This window comes from Myodes glareolus, chromosome 21 (genome assembly GCF_982192425.1).
Source record: "Myodes glareolus chromosome 21, mMyoGla1.1, whole genome shotgun sequence".
Classification (NCBI taxonomy): Eukaryota; Metazoa; Chordata; class Mammalia; order Rodentia; family Cricetidae; genus Myodes; species Myodes glareolus.
In genome coordinates, this window is record NC_142046.1 from 19,943,022 (window position 1) to 19,967,339 (window position 24,318).

Below are 24,318 nucleotides of genomic sequence, written 5' to 3' on the forward strand. Positions count from 1 at the left end.
GATTGTCCTTTGGGTTCTCACTTGGACCCATGGCTGTGGGTTACAAAAAGCCTATGTAAACGTAGGTTGTTCTGCCTTATGATGTGTTAGAAGGAGAAGAGCATGCTTAATGGGTGTTTGAGTCCTGGGCTTGACTAAGGCAAGGGCTCACAAACTCAGGTGTCAGAGAGGTTTGGTTTCAGATAAGTTTCATGAAAAAAGAGAAATATAACCAAAATTAATCTCCCTTATCTTGCCTTTGTTAGAGAGGCTATGGGTGTCTTATAGTGATGTTTAGTAAATAGACCAATAAGAAAAAGTGTGGTAAAGATTGACAGATTATGGGTTTTATCTGAACATTTCACAACTAGAAGTTTGAAGATGTGGGTGAGCAAAGAGTCGTGAGCCTCCTGTGCCCCTGTAGTTCAATGTCAGCCTAATTTTTACCCATACCATCCATCTTTACTCAAGAAGTCATTTGCTTTGCTGCATGCCTGCTCATTCCCTGTCTGCTCTCTCCGTGAAAGCCTGGCCTGGAGCATGCTGTGATGCATTGCATGCTGGAACCTGTGGACTTTGCACGTGTGGTACAGTATGAGGCGGGTTCCCTGTGATAGTACATGTCATGGGCTCTGAGAAACAAGTTAAAATGTATGTTGGAATATACAGTCAACACAAAACAAGCCTGTTGCCAAATCCTAGGGAATCTGTTGTGTTTTCTGGCAAGCATCACTACTGGTTATTTCAAATGTCTGTAGAGACATCAGCTTGAAGTCTAGAATCTAAGATGATTGTTTGATTTGGATTCACCTGCAGAACTCTAAGAAACCAATAGTTTTTGTTATAGGCAGGTGCTGGCTTTCTTCTTTTTTTAGTTTCTGTTGTGTATGTGCCCCCTCTGGAGGAAATGTGATTGGAGGTTATCCTGCCCTGAGCACTGACACAGACAAGAGCCGTGCACTGCAGCTCTGGGGGAGTTGTCTCTTCACTGAGCAGCCCTCTCTGCTAAGTTCTCTCTGACCACGGGCAGAGACACATGGGCTGTGGTGCTTAGAATACCGACGGTGGCTTCCTCAGGTGTGAACATAAGGGAGCCTCGGCCTGGCATTTACTTGATGATCTTGTGAGTTTTAGTCCTGATGTTTCTCTTGCAGTTTTTGGTGACTGGTGTGGAAATGTGAGAAATTTGTTGAACCTGGTTTCTGAAATTTCTCAAACAATCAATTAATGCTATTTTCTTAATGATCAGTGCTAATCTTGATAATACTTAGAAAAGTGCCTGTAGCTTGGGTCTTTCAAGCTGTGAATGCTTACTGTTTAACTTGTTTCTCATTAGTTTGTAATGCATTGGCTTATAATAGTGTAGATGTGTGTTTTGTCTCCTCCCATGTGTGCCCACTGCCAGAGTCAGTTTAGAGTTAGACTGGCCCTGGTGGTGTTAGCAGTGGATCTCTGCCATCCAGTGTACCCATGGACCCAGTCCTGGATCTGACTTGTTTATTCTGGACAGAGGATATCATCCACACAGTCATAATTTTTTCTAGGCAATAACAGTTGATCTTCATGTGGCTCTAGGCTTGGTGTAAATCTTGCTCTAGCAGTGTGCCTGTAACATACGCAGGGTGAAGTGATCTCACACGCAGAGACCATTTTCCTTTTATCAACTGCAGGTCCGCTATCGGCGAGAGCACCTTTCCGCTAGGCAGTCACCCTACTTCCCGTTGTTGGAGGACTTGATGAGAGACGGCAGTGATGGCGCTGCTCTCTTAGCGGTGGTTCACTATTATTGCCCCGAGCAGATGAAACTGGATGGTGAGTGGAGAATGCTTCCCCTGAACAGACCTGAAAGGGAACAGTGTGCATTTAACATGCAAGAAAAACCCAAGGAATTAGCATGGAGTCCCTGTATCAGCTGGCATACTACCACATACCTAGAAATGCCGAGAGACCAAATATCTCTGCATCGTATGTGATGTGGAAATTGCCCATTGAGTATTTGGATAATATGTCATTGTATTTTGTGACTTTGCCTCTGTTTCAGAGTGAGTGAGATCCTTCCTTATTTTGAAACACCTAGAAAGTAAGCTGGACAGGGTGGCACACACCTGTGATTCTGGCATTTGGTAGGCTGAGTTTGGACCAAGATCAGCCTGGGCTGAATAAATGAGACCCCTTGTCAGACCACAAAGAAACAACTCTGTAGAACTTTCTGAAGACATAAGGATGAATGCTAGAATCAGTTTGTCTCCTGCCTTGGCCTGATGCCCGAAAACCTCTTTCTAGGTGATTGTGACCTGCAGGGGAAGGAGGAAAGTGAATGGTTGTGAAGGGCATGGCACAGACCTGCTAAGGTGATGTGGAAGCACCAGTTGTCAGTGGCTCGGTGTCCTAAGTACCTTTTGTTTGGTGTGGACAGGTAGAAGGCTAGGGACCCCACTAGTGCCTCTACTGGAACATTGCCTCAGACTTTGCCTACTCCAGGCATGGAATCGCAGATAATACATTCTTTACAGATACAGAGGTGACTTGGAAGACAGGGAAAAGGGCTAGAGGGATGGCTCAGCAGTCTTCCAGAGGACCTGAGTTCAATTCCCAGCACCCACATAGCAGCTTAAAACTGTCTGTAACTCCAGTTCCAGGGCACTGCCAACTGTGGTAAAACACCAATACACATAAAAATAATTTTAAAAAATGATAAAATAGTTTAAAAGAAAAAGAGGAAGAGCTACAGGTTCCAGGAGGATCAAAGCTGCAGGTGGACAATGAGTTCCTCACGTCCAACTGGCCTTGGTCCTATGACTAGGACCTTTTGGGGAACCGTACCAGAAAAGTCCTATCTCACCCAGGAAAATACGAGGAGGCTTTTCAAGTACCTGTGTCTCTGAAGGACTAAGAAGTGAGTAAGAGGGAGGCCAGGTCCACAAAACAAAGCAAAAAAACAATTCTGGGGAAATAATTCAGTGGTAGACACTTGCGTAGCATGACTGAGTCCCTGGGCTCAGTCTCCTGTATCACGCAGAAAAGGAGGAATGTTTTCTGGGGGTGTAGCACAGTAATTTAATGCTTGTACAGCTTGCAAAGGCTCCGGGTTTCTTCCCCAACGCTGAAAGTAAGACTTTTCTAGTGTTAGCGACGCTCTGGCCCATCTTCAGAAACCACATTTTCCAAGGAAATGCACCTCAGTGGAGCTCTTAAATGTCACACAGGTTTAAGGCCAAGACTTAGGTGAAAGAGCATAGACTGCTTAAAACGCAGAGGGACGTAAAGAAAGAAATAGAAGTGGTATGGAAGAGGGTAGGGCGGGCACTCCATCTCAGAGTTTTGGGGTTTTCCCCTTCTGTACCTCAGCTCCAGCCAATCTGAAGCTCTAGGTATTCTAGACTGCCCTCCTGAGAGTTAGAGATACATGCACCACTGCCCATTGTGCTTTGCCATCTCCCTCTCCAGCTCCGTCTCCACTTGTTGTCTGCTTTGTTTGCTTCTCTGTTTTTGAAACAAGGTCTCTACATAGCCCTGGCTGTCCTGGAACTTAGTATGTCGGCCAGGCTAACCTCAGATTCACAGAGATCCTCCTGCTTCTTCCTCTTGAGTTACTGGGATTAAAGGCATGCATCACCATGCCTGGTCTGTACCCTGCTTTTTAACCTGCCTTTTGAGGACCTTATGGCAGAATGTAAATTGGGGCTAACATCATTATTGGAAACAAAATGACAGAATTGTATGAAGAAGCTGACAAGCCACACATAGCTAACTGAAACTGCCAGAAGCAGGAATTTGGTAATACCATAGAAGACTTGAATATAAACGTGGCAGACTACATTTATTGTCCCAGATATTGTGCTAACACTAAATAAAAATAATTGATCACAGCTGGCAAGATGAACGGGGTAAAAGTGCTTACTGCCAAGCCTGATGACCTGAGTTCAGATCCAGAACACACAGGGTGGAATGACAGAACTGATTCCTGCAAGTTGTGCCCTGGCCTCCATATATACAAATATTTGCAAATAATGACCCTGGGCCAGGTGTGGTGCGACACATGTTTATTTAGTGTTGTGTCGTGTTCTTCCCCCCCCCCCCAAACACACTTAAGCAGAGATAGGCAAAGCTGTGAGTTAAAGGACAAGCCCGGTTTACAATGCAGGTCCAGGTTGGTCAGGGTCACATAATTGAGACCACGCCTGAAAAAAAACAAAACAAAACAAAAACAAAAAGACTTGGGTGGGCTGGAAAGATGGCTCAGTAGTTAAGAGTGCCAGCTGCTGTTCCAGAGGTCGTGAGTTCAACTCCCAGCAACCACAGGCTCACAACCATCTATAGTTGGATGCAGACATTTGTGCAGATAGAGCACTTATATACATAGAATAAATAAATAAATCTTTTTTTATAAAAAAGAGAGAACTTGATCAAAGCCACATAAGAAATTGCAACAGATTCCAAAGCATATGTTCTCACTAGTTCAGAACATTAGAAATCAGTAACAAAGACAGCTAGCTCCTTTCTGTAATACTTGCAGACCAGGGGCAATATGTATAAATGCTCCATGGGTAAGAGAAACCAGAACTGGTGGGTAAGAGCTGTAAGAGTGGGGGCTTTTTATATGTTTTCACTGATAGGTAACAACCATTTAAAATAACACTGGAACTGGAGAGATGGTGCAGAGGTTAAGAGCACTGGCTGTTCTTCCAGAGGACCTGGGTTCAAATCCCAGCACCCATATGACAGCTCACAACTGTCTGTAAGTCTAGTTCCAGGGGATCTGACACCTTCACAACAATGTACATAAAATAAATTTAAATGAATTATTTTAAAAAATAAATTAACATGTAGGATAAACGATATGGACTAGGTGTTGAACAAGTGAACAACTAGAGGAACTATAGTACACAGCCTGAAATGTGCTGTAAGGGAGGTGAATGTGTTTGTCTGAAAGTAAGGCACTTGGGAATGAATGAACTAGGTCCATTGCACAACTTAAAAAAGTCTGACACAATCCCAGAGAAAAGTGAAGGGAAGAAAAATGAAGTTTTGTGACTGTAGAGTGAGCAACTGAAGTTCTAGGCTCTAAGGAGCTGGCTAGCCAAGAAGTAAAACAGAAGGACAGAGGAGGTCAAGCCAGAGAATCAGTGCAGTTCACCAGCCAGAATTCTGAAGCTGCCACAGGAAGATGGAAGGACTTTGGCTAGCAGTCATACATGGGGGTGTCTTTGAAAGTCAGTGTGAAGATCGGTGAGAGCCTGGGTCCCCCTTTGCTTCCAGCAACACCCTCCATGTCCAAAGACTGGGGATATAACACACTTGGGGGAGACTGAGCCTGTAAGTCATAGTCTCAGACTTCAGCATAGGAAAGGCAGCGGTGAGGTGACCAGAGCTTTTGTGTGAGCTTCCTCCAGGCACCTGTATCATTAAGCCTTACTTCCTTGTTGGATTTCATTAAGACCTTTATTTGTTCCACATGCAACACAGGGAAGGCGTCTTCTTTGCAGAAACTTGTCTTAAGGACAAGATCCACAGTTACTGAGGTTTGGCATCAGCTGGCTTTTTGCATTGGTCACCTGCAGCAAAGACCACTTCCTAATGCCTCCCTCCAATAGTGAAGGGGTGTCCAGGGTGACCCTGACATTTGAGAAAATCCCCTGAGGGCAGCTATAGTTCAGAATATACAGACAGCAGTAAGAAGCTGGGATCTAGTTGCTAAGAATGAGTACTGGGAAGGGGCATTTAGAAAATGGTCATATGGTATGTCCACATTAGGTTCCATATAGTTCTGAGGAAGTGTGTGCATTTTGGTATCTGAAGTGTAAGAGTCTACTAAAGAATTAGATGGCTGAGTAGAAAAAGAATCTCCCAGGAAACAGAACAAAAAAAGCAAAGACACGGAAGTGAAGGAGAAACTAGAAAAGTGAGATCAGTTTAGGAGGAACTAACAGAATAGAGAAGATTTAGCCAAGGGAAGTGTAGATGTCCCTGGGATGAGCATAGACACATTTCAAGAATCTTCTGAATGTGTCTAGTCAGAGGACTGTGGTGTATACACTAGGAAAGCCCTAAATAACTTCGTGAGAAGGCAGAGCAGGTTACACAGACTAGGAGATTGTATGACAGCAGCAGAACCCTCAGCCAAGTCCTGGAAGCAGCACAGCCTGCTCTTTCTAGCGTGCCCCCCCCCCCCTCGTACTCCAGGTTTGCTGGGGAGAGGCGACATAGAACACTTCGTTTTTCTTTGTGGAGTTTAAAAGATAATGTATCTTGTTGAAATAAAAATAAAAAAGTAAATTTAGGAGTAAAATAGAAACATTTTAAATGTTTTGAAGAGAAAACTATAAAACTTAAAGCTGTTCTTTTGACAAATTCATAAAATAGGTAATTTTCCAGACTGATTAGTCAATAAAAGGGGGCAAAATAAAGACTGCAGAAAACAAAAGGACATAAATTCAGGTCTAGTAGACATCAAATAAAAATATGAAGAGTATTTCTGTGCTGGGTATGTTCACAGTGTTCTGACACAGACTGTGCGTATTGGAGAAGGAGGAATGGAGAGCTAGAGACCCATAACTACAAGGCAGGTAGACTCAGATGTCAAGAAGGACGTCCTTGTGGTCTGACTTCTTGTGGGAACTTTTGCTGGGCCATTTCCCATACTTGTAAGAAGTTGACAGTTTCTGTGGTTTATAAATTGTCAGAGAGTAGGGAAGATGGGACGCTGTTGGTCTCTGTGTAAGAGGGTTATCCCTGACTCACTGGGAAGAGACCCCAGAAGATAGTTAAGGCTGGCTTGTCTTGTCAGCACAGATCGAAACCTTGTGTAAAATGTTGGAAGACTCGAAACCTTTACACCTGCTTTTTACACAACTGGCTTAGTAGGTGCACTTCCTGGCCTGCAGTGATGTGATTTTACCTGGTAGATGCTGTGGTCTACAGGCTGCCCCAGCTGTGGACCAAATATGAACAGGACCAGTTTCTTGTGTCCTGTAGGCTGACTGCACCAGGAGGCAAGGAGAAACCCTGGTGATAGCCCAGTTTGTCCTAAACTTTTCTGTAGTACTTAGAAGAGGCTTCACATTCTTAGATGTGGAGAGGCAGTATCCCAAAAATTATTATTTATCTGTTCTGTAAATATATTGCCAGTCCAGTAAATACTTTCTTTTCAGTTATCAGTTACCTTTTTAAATATAAAAATGAATCCTCTTTTTAAAAAGTAATAATGCAGAAAAAAAAGTTTCCTGAATTCACAAAACATTTCAGACAAATTTCTTAATCATATGTTTATGGACTCTATTCTATAACCTAGCTTAATCTGCTAGGCAGAAGCTTCTGAAGCTGTTACTGACTCACTTCCTTATATACTCGTGCACAGCCTTATATCTGATATATACAAAAAATAACAGCGCCAATTTTTTTTTGAGCCACTGAAATATCCAAAATAACCAATCATGCCAGACAGAAACAGACACTTCTGCCTTTGAAAGTCAACGCTGATGAGAATATGCTCGGGAGAACCTTGGACCCAAGAGCTCTCTGGAGGGAGTGTGACAGATTCTATTGTAAGGCCATGACTAACTTGCCACAGAATCCCCACGGCCACGTATGTCTGGACCCAGACACGTGTCTGGACCCAAATGCTGGAGGGACTGAGGGCCCCTCTCCTGCCACATCCAAACCACAGTCACAAAGATATTGCTCAGAATTCCTCACTGTGCTAGACTAGGGGAAAGCCACCATGTCTGGAGCAGAGGCTGATACACACATAAACACCAGGCCCAGCTGTGTCAACGCCAAGGATGCCCACAGAATCATACCAGCACCCGTGCATCTCACAACCCCTCCACAGGTTGAGCCACAATTGCATTTCTCACAAGATTCTGCTTCTTTGTTGACCTCCAGCTGAAATCTTGCGACCCTTTGGCTGGGGTGGAGTGGGCTCCCAGCTACCTCCCAGCTCTCCCAGACCCTCGACCCTCGGCCCACCCTGCCAATCACAGGCAGCAGTCCCAGAGACTGCCCAGAGCAATACTTTTGTTTTGTTTTGTTCTTACCAGGATCGACAAGGCAACACAGGGGCAAAGTCGTAATGTTTTATTTTGGCATAAGTTTAATATGTAGCAGATGGCTCAAGGAATTTCTGTTTTTTAAAATCTAGCTTTCCCAGGGTGAGACTTTTCACTTTTATGTTTGGAGTAGCTTAGGGAACAGAGGCTTTCCTGGCAGTGCTGGTATGTCCTGAGGCACGCTATCTGAGACCATGTCCAGGCTTGCCAACTGTCCAGCGACGGCCTTCCACCCTTCCCTCACTGTTTTCAGTTGTTAGGCCTCGCAGTCTCCCTGAAGCCACAGTGCCCAGCCTTTGCCTCTCTTGATTTTCAGGCTGTTGAGTTGGTCCCTTGTCCCCTGGTTGATTGGTTTGGTGTTTCCTTATGCTCTGCCTGCCTCAGACTACAGTGTGCATCCCAGCCAGCATCTGTGCCTACTGTGTTCTTGGTCAAGGTGCTGTGCTGGCCTCTTAAGACCCCTCAAGAGAAGTGATTGATGCTTCATGATTACCTGAGTCCTTTATGGGGGAGACCCTTGGAATATGGATCTTCATTTATCATCTCCCTCCTCATCTGAATTTTACCACTGGAGTTTTCAGCCTCATTTCCTGTCATGCTGCAGGGATAGCTTTGTCTTTTTCCTGCCAGCACGTCTGTTTGTTGATTCACGAATTGAACTCTTGTTACAATCTCATGATCTTATAGCCTGTGTTAGATTCCATTTCTCTCATCATACTTGTTGCTTACGTTTTTACAGATTTTTTAGCTGCATTAATTTTGAAGAATAAGAACATGGGGTTCTTGTTCTACAACTGTTAAATTTTGTTTGACTTTACACTGGCTGGAGTGTGGCATTGGCCCAGGGCAGTCACTTGGAACACAGAACAGCACACAAACCACAGGAAAGAGACATTCAGTAGAAAGCTGTGTGTTGAGAACAGGGAGGACTGGGCAGTCAGGAATTTTACAAACAGTATTTCATGACCAGGTGACAATACCTCACTTGATACTGACACACCCTGTTCTTGAACTAATGACCTAGACTGGAAGACAGCATTTGAGATCTTTGCAAAAGAAGAAAAAAAAAATCCTTTTTTTCTTATTTTTGTTCTTGACTATGCTGAACTCCTCTGTTCCCCCCACCCCCCCAACCCCCCCACTTTAAAGGGTGGCACATACCCGGAGGCCTTGGTGCATTTGTCTTTTGATCCTACAACTGCTGTTTACTGACTTTTACTAAGGAGCATCCAGACAAACACTGGAGGCCCTTTCAGGGGTTCTTATTTACTGCCTGTACCACATTTCCCAGCGGAGGGTCTGCTTTCCTGAATTTTCCTACCTGAGAGGTTGGAAAGATCGTTGCTCTCCGTAGAGGAGGCTTGTACTATGTGTAGTCTTCATTTGGAGAATCAGAGACCTTGTTTGACAATTGTAATTTTGTGCATATCCTAGCTTCCACCCTTTGCAAATATGATATTAACCTCAGGCAGAGGTATCTGCTTGCTGAAGAAAATGCAGACGTTTTTAAAAATTATTTGAATATTATTTATATATGTGGACGTTGGTGTGATGGCACAAATGTGGAGGTGAAAGGGTGTCTTTGTGGAGTTGGTTTTCTCCTACCTTTTTGTGAATCCTGGGGATTGAACTCAGGAGGTTGGACTTGCAGGGTAAGAGTCTTTACCTGGGGAGCCATCTTGTGGACCTGGAAACAAATCTCTCTAGAAGGTGATTTCCACTGTTCATCTTTTGCATGCCCTCATGCTAGGGATGAAACCCAGTGCCTTGCCTATGGCAGGCAAGTGTTTTGCTACTAACCTCTAGCTGCAGCTACCACTGTTCACTTTAGGAATCCGGTCTGGAACTCTCATACGATTTATGTTATAAAGGCAGATTCTGGAGATTTCCCATATTTTCTTTCTACATTTATGTCACCTGTAAAACTTACTATCTTTTAAAATCCCTTAATCCTGCCTACTTTATCACCACCTCTGCCACGTAAAGTTTCAGTTCAGAATTGTGTATCTACACACACCCTTGTGAGCAGGATATGCATATCATAACACAGTCTACCTGACTATCTACTAGATATTTGCCTGAAGGAGGTTCCGTCGATGGCTGACAGCCTATATAACATCCGGCTTCTGAGGGAGTTTTCCAACGAACATCTGAACAAGTGTTTCTATCTCACCCTGGAGGACATGCTGTACGCTCCCCTAGTGCTGAAGGTAAAGCTACCATCAGACATGTGCTTAAAACCAGCTGCTTTTGAGCAGGTCCTTACCGTGTCTGTGTTGTGTTTCGCTTTAGCCGAACGTTATGGTTTTTATTGCTGAGCTCTTCTGGTGGTTTGAGAACGTCAAACCAGATTTCGTGCAGCCCCGAGATATTCAGGAACTGAAGGATGGTGAGTGGTGACTGAATGATCATAGCCGTTTTCTTGAAAGCCCAGAGGATTGAGGTAGCCTGTATAATTATAAAGGCCAAGGTGCCCTTTCTGTCAGTGCTTTCACAGACCAAAGGCCCAAGCTTGCCTTTCCTATCTGTTCATGTTCCAGTCTGTGTTGTCTTTAAATTAGGTATTTGTAACAGTCTTCAAGGGTCAGCCTATGGCCTCACCTGTTAAAACCAATTTTGAGAAGTTTGGTTTTAAGTAGAAGTTGGGTTGTTTTCATGTTATAAAAGCTACAGGTTTTCTGTTTCCTGCTGATACTGTAACTATAAATAATAGATGTATCTCTGTGCAATTGTCATTTCTGCAGCTAAAGCAGTGTTGCAGCAGAAGAGCAGCCGGCCTCCTGTCCCCATCTCCAACGCAACCAAACGTAGTTTCCTGGGTAGCCCTGCTGCCATGAGCCCCGCCGACCTGCCACCACCCACTCAGCCTCTCTCTGAAGGCAGCCATCGGTACCACCTCCACTCGGAGGAGCCCGAGTGTCTGTGAGTCTGTCATACTGCTTTTGGGGTCAGTTTGCCATCCTGTTTTCCTTCTTATATAGTAGCCTGAGAAACCAAAACTATTTGTTAAAGTAGGTAATGCGGAGAGTACCTGAGTATCTTCTGCAGCTGCTGTCCTCGCAACTGGCTGTCCTCTCGTCTGTTCCAATGTTTTAAAATAAGAGTATTCATGTAATATTAATCAATACAGTTTAAATACTTTAAACTGTAGTATAGAAAGGAGATTTCTCAGCTAGGCGACGGTGGTGCATATCTTTAATTCCAGCACTCTGGAGACAGAGGCAGGCAGATCTCTGTGCATTTGAGGCCAGCCTGGTCTACAGAGCAAGTTTCAGGACAATCAAGACTATTTAACAGAGAAACCCTGTCTTGGGGGGGAAAAAGGAGTTTTCTACATTGTTTCTTCACAATGCAGTGATACAGCTTCACAAGTGGTCTAATGAGAAGAGACTGAGCAACAGTCCAAATTTGCTCTGAAATGTAATCTGATTGAAGGATGCTCACCTGTTATCAGTACTGGTTCATCTTCAGTGAGCAACGGCTTTGACAATGAGGCAGTAACTGGAACTCTTGAGTGTTTTTTGAGAACTAATTTTGTCATTAAGACTTAGAATTTAGCTGACTGGATCGAGGCTGATTGGCTACAACCAGGTCAGTGGGCATGTGGGATGAGGATGAGAGAGCTCTTCTCAGAGGGGGTTTGAGCCTCTTGTATGGAAGGAGAGGCTGAGAGAGTATTTTCAAATGGAAACATAGTTTTAAAATGTGGAGTGTGAATTGAGATTTAAGGTGAAAACAATACTCAGAAGTGATTTTGAATGACTGGTTAGACACATGTTAGAAAGGACCTCAGCTTTCTGACATTGACACTAAGGATGCTAGAGAATTGGATCAGGAAGAGAGTGTTCAGAGGATACAAAGTATGTCAGGTGGTGCTAGGAGTGTTAAGGGCTGAGACTCACTGACAGGATCAGATCTTTGGAGCAGAAATGGAATTCTGTGTATGGTTTAGAGCCCATGGGTACAGATGGTGGCTGAGATGTGACAGCATCTCAAGGGCAGAGCTATACAGCCGTGTGGCTCCTTATGTGAGTACGTGGGTATTCTTGCTGCAGTCCTTGCATCCAGTCCTGGTTCTGGATCTTTATGGTCAGATCCAGTACATGCAGCTTGTATGTATGAAGTTGGTTAAAGCAGCATTGGTATCACATGTGCACTGGCTCAGCGACCTTTTCTACCTAACAGTGACTGTGAAGTTTTCTCATTCATCAGTTTCTTCCCTTGAGCAGCTGTACACTGTTATACATTCTGGTTCTATTCTGTTTGGTTTTTGCTGGTCGTTGTGCTATGGGTGGCTGTAGGTTTGTAACCTTTACCCTCTGCCGGGAAGTCTTCCCCTGCCTCTGATGGGCTCCTCTGGGTTCCCTATGCCTTTCACCCTGTCTGTGCAGTTTGCCCCTTTTGTCTCCTTCTCTACCTTGTGTCTCCTCCATCTCTGAAGAACCTTTCCCTGTCTTTGTCTTTTGGGTTTAACCATGTAGTAACTTCAGCCCTGGGTGTTGAATGCCTCTGTGATTCCTGCCCACCCTTTATTACTGTCCCTTAGCCAAGTTCTCCCCTAAAGTAAAATAGCAAAATAGCTACCCTACAGTGTAAGTGTGTTTCCTGTTGGGCCAGCTAGTGCCAGCCCCCATGGTTGGGTGTCAGGCTACTGTAGCTGCATGGGACAGTGCTCACCTGGTCAGTACTTGTGCGGCACACTTTGGTCTCTTGTGAGTGAGTGTCTTTATGGCCATAGCCATGAATCCTCTTTTATTCAACCTGTGATTGAAGAAGTAGAAAAGGTGTGAATAGTTGTGGATTTTATGTGTCTGTTTCCATGTTGTTCTGTAAAATATGAGTATGTTCTCCTGGCTCTGTGGGAGTGCCCTACTTGTCCATGTAGGCTCATGCTCATACTCAGCACTTTCAGTTAGTTGGTATAGTGGAATCATCTCTGTGGTCTTTCTGTTTACTTTTGTATTTTAGAGACAGGGTCTCACTATATAGCCTTAGATGGCCTTGCTATTAGATCAGGCTGACCAAGAATTCAGAGATCTGACTGCCTGTGTCTCCTAAGTGCTGGGATTAAAGGTATGTGCCACTACCGTCTGGCTTGTGAGTGTGACATTTTCATACATACATATGCATTGTCCCTACCCCCACCCCCGTCCCCTTGCTGGTCTCTTTTGTTGTAGTCACTTGAGTTTTTATGTCAAATACTGCAACCAGAAGTTGTATGATCTCTGTTTGCCCCTTTGGGATTTGTGAATGTTTGTGTTTGTGCACATGTATGTATGTACCTGTGCAAGGAGGACAGAGGTTGATGTTGGTGTTTTTCTTGATCACACTCTACCTTATCTTTTGAGAACTCACTGATTTGGCTAGACTGACTAGTCAGCAAGCCTCTCTAGTGCAAGGATTGCAGATACATGTCGCTCTGCCTGGCTTTTTTATCTGGGTACTGGCAGTTGAACTTGCATGGCAAACACTTTACCAACTGAGCTATCTCTCCAGTCCAATTTTGAAATTTTTATCCCAGATTCAAAACTCTGTTGGTTTTCTTTTGGTTCAGTTTTATGGGAACTATTTTCTCAGAGAAACCTGCTGTTTGCCTCCAGCTTAGTACAAGTTTATAATGGTTTCTGTTACTTGTATGTGTTTGCCTTTTACTTTCACATTGATTGATTGTGTATATGAATTTGTGTATGTGTGTGTATTTATGATTATACACATACCATAGCATCCATATGGAAGTCAGGACAACTTATAGGAGTAAGTTCTCTCCTTCTACGATGTGCGACCTAGCAATAGAATATAGGCTGTCAGGTTTTCTCTGCCAGTGCTCTGCTCTGCTGAGCCATCTTGCCATCCTCTGCCTTTGCTTTAGAACTTGAAGAAGTTTTATAAACTCACTATTTTCTCTGAATTATTTTTATTTAGTGGGAAAGGAGCTTCCACATTTAGTCCATCCCATCCTTTGTTGCCACTGAGGCAGAAACAGCAAAAAGTGTCACAGGCAGAGGACGTCCCCGGTGAGAGCATGATTCTCTTCTATTTTTCCTTTTGATACTTTTTACTTTCATAGTTTACTAAGATAATATTCCTCAAAATTAAATGATCTTGATCTAATATGCATCCATTTTAGTTAATAATAGCAGGAAAATTTTTTCTGATGTTTATATATATATAATATAAAGATTTATTTTATGTATGAGTACTCTGCCTGCATGTATACCTGCATGCCAGAAGAGGGCATCAGATCCCATTATAGATGGTTGTGAGCTACCATGTGGTTGCTGGGAATTGAACCCAGGACCTTTGGAAGAGCAGCCAGTGCTCTCTCTAGCCCTAGCAGGATAAATTTTAGTTTGTATTGCTACAGCTCAGAATTTATAGTCTTGTGGTATAAATGTCATTTCAAATCTGCTAAGTTCTGTCCAGCATCCTGAGCACTCTGCACTGACTGCACTGTTCTTCATTTACTGGAGTAGCTGGAAGTTGCACTCTTCTGGTTATCTGCTTTCCCAAGTGCGCTTGTGGACTGAGTTAAGGTTCATTACCCAGAGAAATGGCTGTTACATTAAAAGAATTTACAAGTGGTACAGAGTTGGTCCCTTAACATTGACTTTTTATTTCCTCCAAACTACAGATCAGCGACACAGATCGAATTCTTTAACTCGGGTTGATGGTCAGCCACGAGGCACAGCAGTAGCATGGCCAGATAAAAAAAACAGGTGAGTAACTTGGAACTGTTTCTAATTAGGTGTTCTTTAGACTAAGCAACAGTTCTCAGATGTGTTTCAGGGACCCTTAAAGATTTGCCAAGCTGCTTCAGAGAGCTGGCAGCCAGTGTTTTTGCAGCAGTACCAGTATATGCTTACTCTATTTTGTGCTCGGCCTCTCCAGTGAGCCACTATGTACTTGCAGAGTGGCTCTGTGATTTGTGATGTCCCAGCAATAGAGGGAGATGTGAGAGTCTGCCAGATGTCAGAGAGGTCTGTTGTAGCAGTAGTGCCACCTACACTATAGGTCTTTTTTTATTATTATTTAAAATACACACACACACACACACACACACACACACACACACACACGTGTTTTATATATTATTATTTTTCAAGTTTCTTGTGGTGATATTTACTCAGGGTTTAAAAAGTGTCTGAGCTTTCATTTGTGGTGTGCTGAGTTTAGTAAATCAAGGATCATTGGGACTTTGTTTACTTTAAAGGGCATGTGAAGGAATGCTGGGAGCAAAATGTTTCTGAATCATTCACCCACTTGAAGTTGCCTCTGGTGCTCTTTTGCCCTAGAGCGTTTATATAAGGCTTCTACGTGGAAGATTGGTATTCTCTCTCTCTCTCTCTTCATACCTTGAACTCCTCTCTCTCAGGATTTAAACAGTTAGTTTCTCCTCTTGTTTCAGGCCTGTGTCCCAGCCAACACCCTTTGCTCTCCATCATGCTGCAAGTTGTGATGTGGACCCCAGCTCTGGTGACAGTATCAGCTTGGCCCGCTCTATCAGCAAAGATAGCTTGGCATCCAACATTATCCATCTTACCCCACAGAATCAACCCCATCCTTCAGCTGGAAAGACCAATGGGAAAAGCCTCCTAAGCAATGTCAACATTGAGGATGAGGAGGAAGAACTTGTGGCCATCATCAGGACAGATGTATCTCCTCATTCCCCAGAGATCCCCAGGACCTCACCTCAGGCCCCAGGCCTGGTAGCAAGTGTCAGGTCTCCCCAGAGACAGGTTGACACTCTGGAGAGTAAGCCTGACAGTTTTTACTTAGAGCCCCTGATGCCAGCAGTACTTCGGCCAGCCAAAGAGAAGCAGATCATCACTAAGGAAGATGAGCTTGGAGAAGGGAGGCCAAGGACCACCATGTCCAAGAGGCCCAGTGAGGGCTCCCAGCCTCTGGTACGGAAGAAAGTGACTGGTAACCATGGCAGTCGTGACCTGAACAGAACTTTCACCCCAATTCCTTGTTCAGAATTTGCTGCAAACATTGATCCTGCAGAGGTAGGACCACAGTCAGCAGAAGCTGCAGGAGAAGGGCAGCCTCTGGCCATGGGTAGATTTGATTCGTTACCTCAGGGACAGACTGCTGATGGCTTCTTCCTCCATGTAGGCAGGGCTGAGGAAGATGAAGGGAGGTGGTATGTTGGTTCACAGAGCCCCAGCTCCCATGATTCAGAACCCTGGACTATCCTGAGACAGGACTCCGACTCTGATGTAGTAGACGTAGAGGATGCAGAGCAGGATTTCATTGGTGAGGACCATCCTGTGGTTATCCCCAGATTCGCTGGTGAGGAAGAATCAGCCAAATTACAAGAGGATATGAAGGTGAAAGAACACGAAGACAAGGATGATGCCAGTGGCCGCTCAAGCCCATGTCTGAGTACGACCTCTCAACTCAGCAGCATGTCCATGGCGAGTGGTAGTGTAAAGATGACCAGCTTTGCCGAAAGGAAGCTCCAGCGGCTCAACAGCTGTGAGACCAAGTCCAGCACCAGCAGCTCCCAGAAGACCACCCCAGATGCATCTGAAAGCTGCCCAGCTCCTCTGACAACATGGCGCCAGAAGAGGGAGCAGAGCCCTGGCAGGCACAGCAAGGACCCTGCCAGTCTTCTGGCTTCTGAGCTGGTACAGCTACACATGCAGCTAGAGGAAAAGCGCAGGGCTATTGAAGCCCAGAAGAAAAAGATGGAGGCGCTGTCTGCGCGGCAGCGTTTGAAACTGGGCAAGGCAGCCTTTCTGCATGTTGTGAAGAAGGGGAAGGCTGATGGTGCCCCACAGCCACTGAGGCCCGAACACTTCACTAAGGAGTTCACACAGCACAATGGGGAGGACTTGGATGATGGCACTTGTAAAACTGAAGGATTCCTCGTCAAAGAAGATCAGAGAGATCTCGGTGAGTCTCAGGATGTGGCATTTGTACAGCTACATAAACCCAGGGACCCAGCTTCTCTGCATGATGGCGAGAAGCACAGAGTGATTTCCACTGCTCTCCTAGAGGACAGTGTCGGCGAGGTAGATGTGAATGAGTGTGACCTGTCTATTGAAAAGCTGAATGAGACCATCAGTACACTGCAGCAGGCTATACTGAAGATCTCCCAGCAGCAGGAGCAACTTCTCATGAAGTCCCCCACAGTGCCAACATCAGGCGCTAAAAATAACTGCCAGGACCAAAAGGTAAAGGCCCCAGTCCACTTTGTTGAGCCACTCTCTCCAACTGGTGTGCCTGGCCACCGCAAACCCCCGCGGCTTGGCCAAGGCCGGAACTCCCGTCCGGGAAGGCCAGCTGAATTGAAGGTTCCAAAAGACAGACAGCAGAGTTGTTCCCGGAGCAAAACCCCAACACCCAGTATGGAGACACTCCCACATCCTCGATCTTTGCCCCCAACCACCCATCCACGGTCACCCTCCGACCCAGGTGGGGAACCCCCTGAGAAGTGTCTCTTTGACAGTTACAGGCTCCATGATGAGAGCAACCATCGGATATTTGTTCAGTCCTCTTGCAAAGATGCAAACATTGTATCAGAACAGATGAACTTTAAGGAGGGTCTGGATACAAGTGTGAAAGAGGCGGGGCTGAGCTCCTCTGCCATCTCAGGCAAAGAACACACCCTGATGGAAGAGCCGTTGAGGAGCAAGGCCAGCCTCATTGAGGTGGACCTCTCTGACCTGAAGGCCCCTGACGAGGATGGGGAGGTGGTTGGCCATGAAAGTTCAGCAGAGCTTGGTGGAGATGGCGACCAGAAGCCTGGTGTTGGTTTCTTCTTCAAGGTGAGTGGTCATGAGGTGTGCTGACATCACCTCACATATGAGGGCGTCTCAAAAACTCCTGCTCTAAGCTGACTCCATAAAAAGCCAGGGGAGAAACATGTTTGACTTTGTGGGCTACAGAAGCCTCCATCATGAGGGTCAGATGTTACAGGCAGCATACCCTAGAACCTGATAATTGTTATGAGTCTTGAAATACTTAATTTTTGAATGACATTTTGGTCATTTTAAATTGTAAAAAGTGCTCAGAACTTGAAAGCTATACAAAGACATCCAGGCAAGATACGACCTACATGCTGCAGTTTGCCCACCCCTGCCACGGAAACCTGGCTGCAGAGAAGCTTTACAGATACCTCTGTTTGTCTCCCTACACTTTCTCAGAGGTGCAGAGAAGTATGGGTTCTGGGGTTGCTCTTCTTTTTTTTTTGAATATTTATTATGTATACATAATTCTGTCTGTGTATATGCCTGAAGGCCAGAAGAGGGCACCAGACCTCATTACAGATGGTTATGAGCCACCATGTGGTTGCTGGGAATTGAACTCAGGACCTTTGGAAGAGCAGGCAATGCTCTTAACCTCTGAGCCATCTCTCCAGCCCCCTGGGGTTGCTCTTCTATCCTAACCATTCTGTTTCCTCCTGACCACGTGGCATAGTCTCAGCCTTATAAGACACACATTTTATTGATATTTGTGGTTTTGTGTGTGTGTCTGTGTGTGTGTGTATGTGTGTGTGTGTGTGTGAGAGAGAGAGAGAGACAGACAGACAGACAGAGTGTGAGGTTGATATTGGGTGACTTCCTTGATTGTTCTCCACCCTGTGTATTAGACGTGATAGGATGAGTTCAGGGTAATATGTCCATAGACCCTTATATACTGAGGCAAGGTGTCTTACAGAATGCAGAACTTACCATTTTAGTCAGCTTGGCTAGCTAGTTTGCTCCATAAGTTCCCTATCTCTATGTCTCATGTACTGGGATTACAGGCAGGCTGTCTTTTCTGCCTGACCTTTTTGTGGCTTCTGAGGATCTGAACTCAGATCCTCATGCTTGCCCAGAAAATATTTTCTCTGCTGAGCCATCTTCTCATTCCCATTTGTACTTTGTGTGTTATGAATGCAGTCACATTGGCATTAGCTCAATTTGTGGAGAAATGTGTAGTTTTGCAGGGAAAGTGAATTTGGTGCAGGCCATGTGGAAGGTCGTCTAACTGAGGCTGTTTTGATGGCTTGGACTTCTTTCTGTTTGTGTCACAGTGTATACACATATGTTAAGTTCATTCATTAATTAAGGTGTCAGAGCTGGGCGTGGTAGTGTATGCCTTTGGCAAGGAGAGGCAGACAGATCACTCACTGAGTCTGAGCCCAACTTGATTTGCATGGGGAGTTCTAGGACATCCAGGGCTACATAGACCCTGTCTCGTGGTCTCTCCCAAAGAAGTCAGATTTTCTAAGTGTATGTTACAGTCCATACTTGATCAAGGTAAGCCTAGGTTGAATAGCTTAAGGGGTTTCTTGTATTGTCACTGACTGTAAAGTGATGGGTTTTATAGGATGAACAGAAAGCAGAAGATGAGCTTGCTAAGAAGAGGGCAGCCTTCCTTCTGAAACAGCAGCGCAAGGCTGAAGAGGCTCGTGCGCGCAAGCAGCAGCTGGAGGCTGAAGTGGAGCTCAAGCGAGATGAAGCCCGGTAACCTCTTCCTCAGCAGCCTCCAGCTGTGTTCAGTGGGACAGCATAGCCATGCATATAGATGGTATACAGGGCCAGACTGGACACTCAAGTTGGGATAGCATCTCACAGCCCCTTCACTCATTCCTCATTCCTGCTCTTGCCACTTACCATTACTAGCCATGACAGGACACATCTGCACAGCTGTCATGTCAGGTAGCAGCCCTATGAGTCCTGTGCATTCATTCCCCATTTTAATGATGAGGCTAAGTGTGTAGCACAGGAAATAAGTTGTCTGTGGTCCCAGCACTCTCCAGAGAGTCTACCAGGTGATTCAGTCCCATCCTACCCCTGTCACCACTGTCTCTTGCTCCTATACTCCCAGAGCTCTAGTAATCCGCAGTGGGAACCACAGAGAAGTACCCTGGGGAGAACTGCAGGAGGTGGGGCTGGTAGATTCCCACCTAGGAAGAGTGCCTCTGACCCAGTCTCTTGTGAATCTGTTTTGCTCCTAGGCGTAAGGCTGAAGAGGATCGACTACGGAAGGAGGAGGAGAAGGCCCGGCGAGAGCTTATTAAACAGGAGTACTTGCGGAGGAAGCAGCAGCAGGCCTTGGAGGAGCAAGGACTTGGCAAACCTAAATCGAAGCCTAAAAAGCCTCGGCCAAAGTCAGTTCACCGAGAAGAGTCCTGTAGTGACTCTGGAACCAAGTGCTCCTCCACCCGTAAGCAGCCTCATCAGCACCCATGCTGCAGTTACTGTTTAGTGCTCGGCTTCTTTATCTCATTATAATTTCTCAAGACCTGTGTGAGGCGGACAGGGTAATGGGGGATTATCCCTTCAAACAGGCTTAAGAAATTGGGGTGGTGCTTTGAGATAGAATGGGTCATCCAGGGTTTGCGCCAGAGAGTTGGCTGGGTTTGGCAGAGGGAAGCTCCATGCCACAGTGAGTTACAGCAGCAGGGATGGGCCTGGTAAAGCTCTTCACAGTCTGCCGCTTTCTTGTCCCTGCAGCTGATAACTTGAGTCGCACGCACTCTGGCTCCAGCCTGTCCTTGGCATCTGCAGCAACAACAGAACCTGAGAGTGTTCATTCAGGGGGCACACCTTCTCACCGGTAAGGAGGCCAAGCAGCTATGGCATCTCAGTGCTCTTGCCAAGAGAAAGAGAGAACCCTCCAGATCCAAGCTGAAGGAGAGATGTTTTGTAACTAATTCCACAGTGTTTAGGAAGAAATCAAACCTACCTCCCCACCAGGACTTGGCAGCTTTTGTCACATCCCCCCTCATTCTTTCCCCTCGGCCTCCCTGTCAGGTGTGCACTTCTTGTTGCACAGGAGTAAGTGGGTGACACCTAGTCCCATCGCACACACACTTCATTGTGTATCTCATAACATCGTACTTGTCAAATCATCCTTTCTTCTGATCCCAGTCTGTCTAGTCATCTATCATCTATTGCCCCCATAACTAATACCTCTGACGACCCTTGCCCAGCCTGGATCTGTTGAAATGCTGTTAATTCAGGACTATCCACCGTCTTTTCTGATCTTGACAGTTTTGCAGCCTGCTCGCCTCCACCCCCCACACCCCACACCCCATGGAATCACATGCTCTCAACTGGGCAACCTGAAGTGTGAATATCTTTCTCAGGTTGTGGGCAGCTAGGGCCCAATGCTTTTGGGATATTTGGATCATTAAAAGTAGTGTTTCCAGCCAGGCGGTAGTGGTGCACACCTTTAATCCCAGCACTCGGGAGGCAGAGGCAGGCGGATCTCTGTGTGTTCGAGGCCAGCCTTGTCTACAGAGCGAGTTCCAGAACAGAACAGGCTTCAAAGCTACACAGAGAAACCCTGTCTCGAAAAACAAAAGACAAGAGTTTAAAAAAAGTGTTTTTTTTTTCTGTTTTCCACAAGCTGTTGAAACTTCCCCTTTGCGTTACAAAGTAATTTTACAGGTGTTATGGGTCCCTGTCCAGACATCAGTGCATTTTTACTGCAGGTTTAAGAGCCCCTGCATGTTTCTGACCTCTTGTTGTAGCCAGGGTTCATGTGAATGTTAGCATATATTGGCATCTGTGAATGCTGTATGTGAAGAGGCATTTTTCTGCCTCCTTAGTGTCTAATGGCTTTTTGTAGCCCAGAATTTGTGGAGGACTCCTGGGGAATCTTGAATAGTGCTTTAGTTCTGTTCTGGAAGTTAGTTACCAAGCTAAATTCTACTCTCAGCCCTATCAGCGTGCCTAGAGAGCATCAGCCTATCTTCTAAGCAGTTTTCTCAGTCTTCAGCCATAGTATTTACTGTTTGATATAGCATCTCTGCTTGTGTAGCCCAGACCTGCCAGGAATCAGAGAGTATCTAAGGCATGAGTTTTCAGACTAGCCCCACTGTGCTCCTTTCTTCCCTGGGTCTCATCACTTTTTGACAGCTGTTAGTCACCTGTGCTTTGTCCTCTGTTCTTGAGCCTGCATCATTCACTCCCTGCACTTTCTGGTGGCACCCTCTGGAAATAACTAATAAAATCTTACCAGGTCCTCCACCTTCACAGGAAGGCCCTGTTGCAGCAGTGGGCATGCTTCCTGCCCTGGTGGTGCAGGTGGCCATGGTAGTAGAAGAGCATGGTACAACTAGAGCGTCTTGTCATTTTCTACCTGCAGAGTTGAATCACTGGAAGCCTTACCCATCCTGAGCCGCAACCCCAGTAGGAGCACAGACCGAGACTGGGAAACTGCATCGGCAGCTTCTTCTTTGGCCTCTGTGGCCGAGTACACAGGTAACAGCCACACATCCTCTTTAGAGTATATTGGGCACAGGGGCACCCAGGTGTAACACTCCTTAAAATACATCTTTATTTTGACCGAAAGGTATTTTTTTGAAATTAAGTATTTATCCAGTGTCAGAGCTGTATCTAACTGCCAGGTATCCATAGCAGGGAGGCCCTGACCTGTCCTCACATTTGTCTCATGGGCAATAAATAATGCCAAGTCCCTACTACTTTGGAGAGCAGAGCTAAAGCAGGTTCGCACATCCCGGGCACTTGGAACCTTAGGTTTTCAGGTGTTTGGGTTTGTAATTTATATAATAAAAAGACACAAGTCAGAGAGTAGCTGCTGTTACTTTAATCTGCCTTTTTCTTTTACATTTATAATTGCAAATTCTTTTGAGTAGATTTGAAGAGGTCCTTATGGTCTGTTTTCAAAAATGTGTACCTGTCTATGATCGAAGCTTTCTGTATTTTTCTGCTGAGAAAAGTGTTGCCCTTTTGTGTGTGTTTGGCGTTTGTTATTAATTTTGCAAATTTTGATTTGGTTTCCTTAGGTCCTAAACTCTTTAAGGAGCCCAGTAGTAAATCAAACAAACCAATTATTCACAATGCCATCTCTCACTGCTGTCTGGCTGGAAAAGTGAATGAACCTCACAAGAATTCAATATTGGAGGCAAGTGTCAAATTTCTTGACGGTTATATTTAGAATAAAAGGTGCATGTAGATTACAATTCTATTAGCCTTTGGTGTTTGCTCAGAGGTGTTTTCTCTTTCTCTTATTTTAAGCTACCCTGTTACTGAATAGCCATGGAGTCTTTTTCTCCTGATTACCAGGGAGTAGAGGATGTGTCCTGAGCCCTAAACACAGAGTTCCTATAGGGACCAGGCTTGGGGGCCCCACAGAAGATGGAATTTTGAAAGGTGGAGAAAGATGGAGCTTTGCTTCATTAAAAATTCAGTTAATGGTTTTATGTGGGACAAAGCTAAACATAAGGCTTGCTAGCCAGGGAAGAAGACACTTCTGTTTGTGGTCTCCATGGTATGTGGGCCCTGAGAGGGCCAGGATCCTGGTCCAATGGCTCACATTCCTGTGGGGGAATATATGGATGTTTTGTTGGTGGTGGTACTAGCAGTGGAACCCAGAGCTTTATGCTTACATATACACAAGTACCCTGCTATCAAGCACATCCTCCCCCAAGAGTAGATTAGATGTTTTTAAATGAAGAGCAAGTATAAATAGTTTGGTGTACTTGAGACAGAAAGGAAGCAGGTGATCCTGCTGCCCTGCTAGTGAGTGCCCATGGTTGGAGACAGGCGTTAGAGAGAAGGGTAGGCCTTGGAAGCACTTTGGGCACCTGAGTCACCAAGAGCTTAAAAATTATGTCAGGTGAAATATGGCTTGTCTTTACTGTGTGGTCACCTTCCCTTCTAGGTCTGTGTATAGTAGCTCATGTCTATAATCTCAGCACTTAGAGGCTGAGGCAGGAGGATTGCTGTGAGTTTGAGGCTGGCCTGATTGTAGTAGAAGACTTTGTCTCAACAAAAGAACAAGAAAAGGTAGTAGCATTACCAAATGTAAGGGTGCAGACTGCAATGAGAAAGCGCAGGTCAAAGCCAGGGTCTGACATGCTTTCCAGTTGAAAGCTTCAGTCTGGGTGGTCAGGAGGGAGGCCCACATCTGCACAGTGAATGCTTTCAGAGTGGATATTGACGAACAGTGTGCAGTGACCAGGGAGGACAGGTACATCGAATGGGCTACTATCTAGAGTGGTGGAATCCATGTTGGCTCTGTGGGTCATGCAAGAAGACAGCCAGGCTTGAAAGGTGAATGTGAACTTCTGATTCCTATCAGACTTGGATTCACAGCATTTGGGCTTCAGACAGCAAGCAAGGTAATTGAAAAAGTACAACAGCAGCAACAGGGCCTGGGTAGAGCTTCACTAGGCACAGTGCCCAGAGGTTGACCCCGTAGGTCTTCAGAAAAGCTGTCACTCAAACAGTTGAAGGAAAGACAGGGTGTGCAGTTCAAGGGCAGGTGAGAGAGGGACTCTGGGCTCAGGGTCTGGTCAGAGGTCACAGGGCATTGGGCCTCTGTG

General features: G+C 45.4%; 1 protein-coding gene across 5 annotated transcripts in view; it reads left to right on the top strand.

Moving 5' to 3' along the window:
* Camsap1 (calmodulin regulated spectrin associated protein 1) overlaps nt 1-24,318 on the top strand; it is a 64,980-nt gene that overhangs the window by 36,061 nt on the left and 4,601 nt on the right. For 2 of the 5 annotated variants that reach the window (XM_048452696.3, XM_048452697.3), the window contains 12 exons: nt 1,650-1,791; nt 10,098-10,237; nt 10,320-10,416; nt 10,772-10,949; nt 13,950-14,041; nt 14,659-14,743; nt 15,433-17,800; nt 19,347-19,483; nt 19,978-20,222; nt 20,477-20,579; nt 22,116-22,231; nt 22,777-22,895. In XM_048452696.3, the coding sequence (XP_048308653.3) occupies nt 1,650-1,791; nt 10,098-10,237; nt 10,320-10,416; nt 10,772-10,949; nt 13,950-14,041; nt 14,659-14,743; nt 15,433-17,800; nt 19,347-19,483; nt 19,978-20,222; nt 20,477-20,579; nt 22,116-22,231; nt 22,777-22,895 (3,822 nt within the window). The remainder of the gene's footprint in view (nt 1-1,649; nt 1,792-10,097; nt 10,238-10,319; nt 10,417-10,771; nt 10,950-13,949; nt 14,042-14,658; nt 14,744-15,432; nt 17,801-19,346; nt 19,484-19,977; nt 20,223-20,476; nt 20,580-22,115; nt 22,232-22,776; nt 22,896-24,318) is intronic. The other 3 variants (XM_048452698.3, XM_048452699.3, XM_048452700.3) reach the window with 2 other exon arrangements.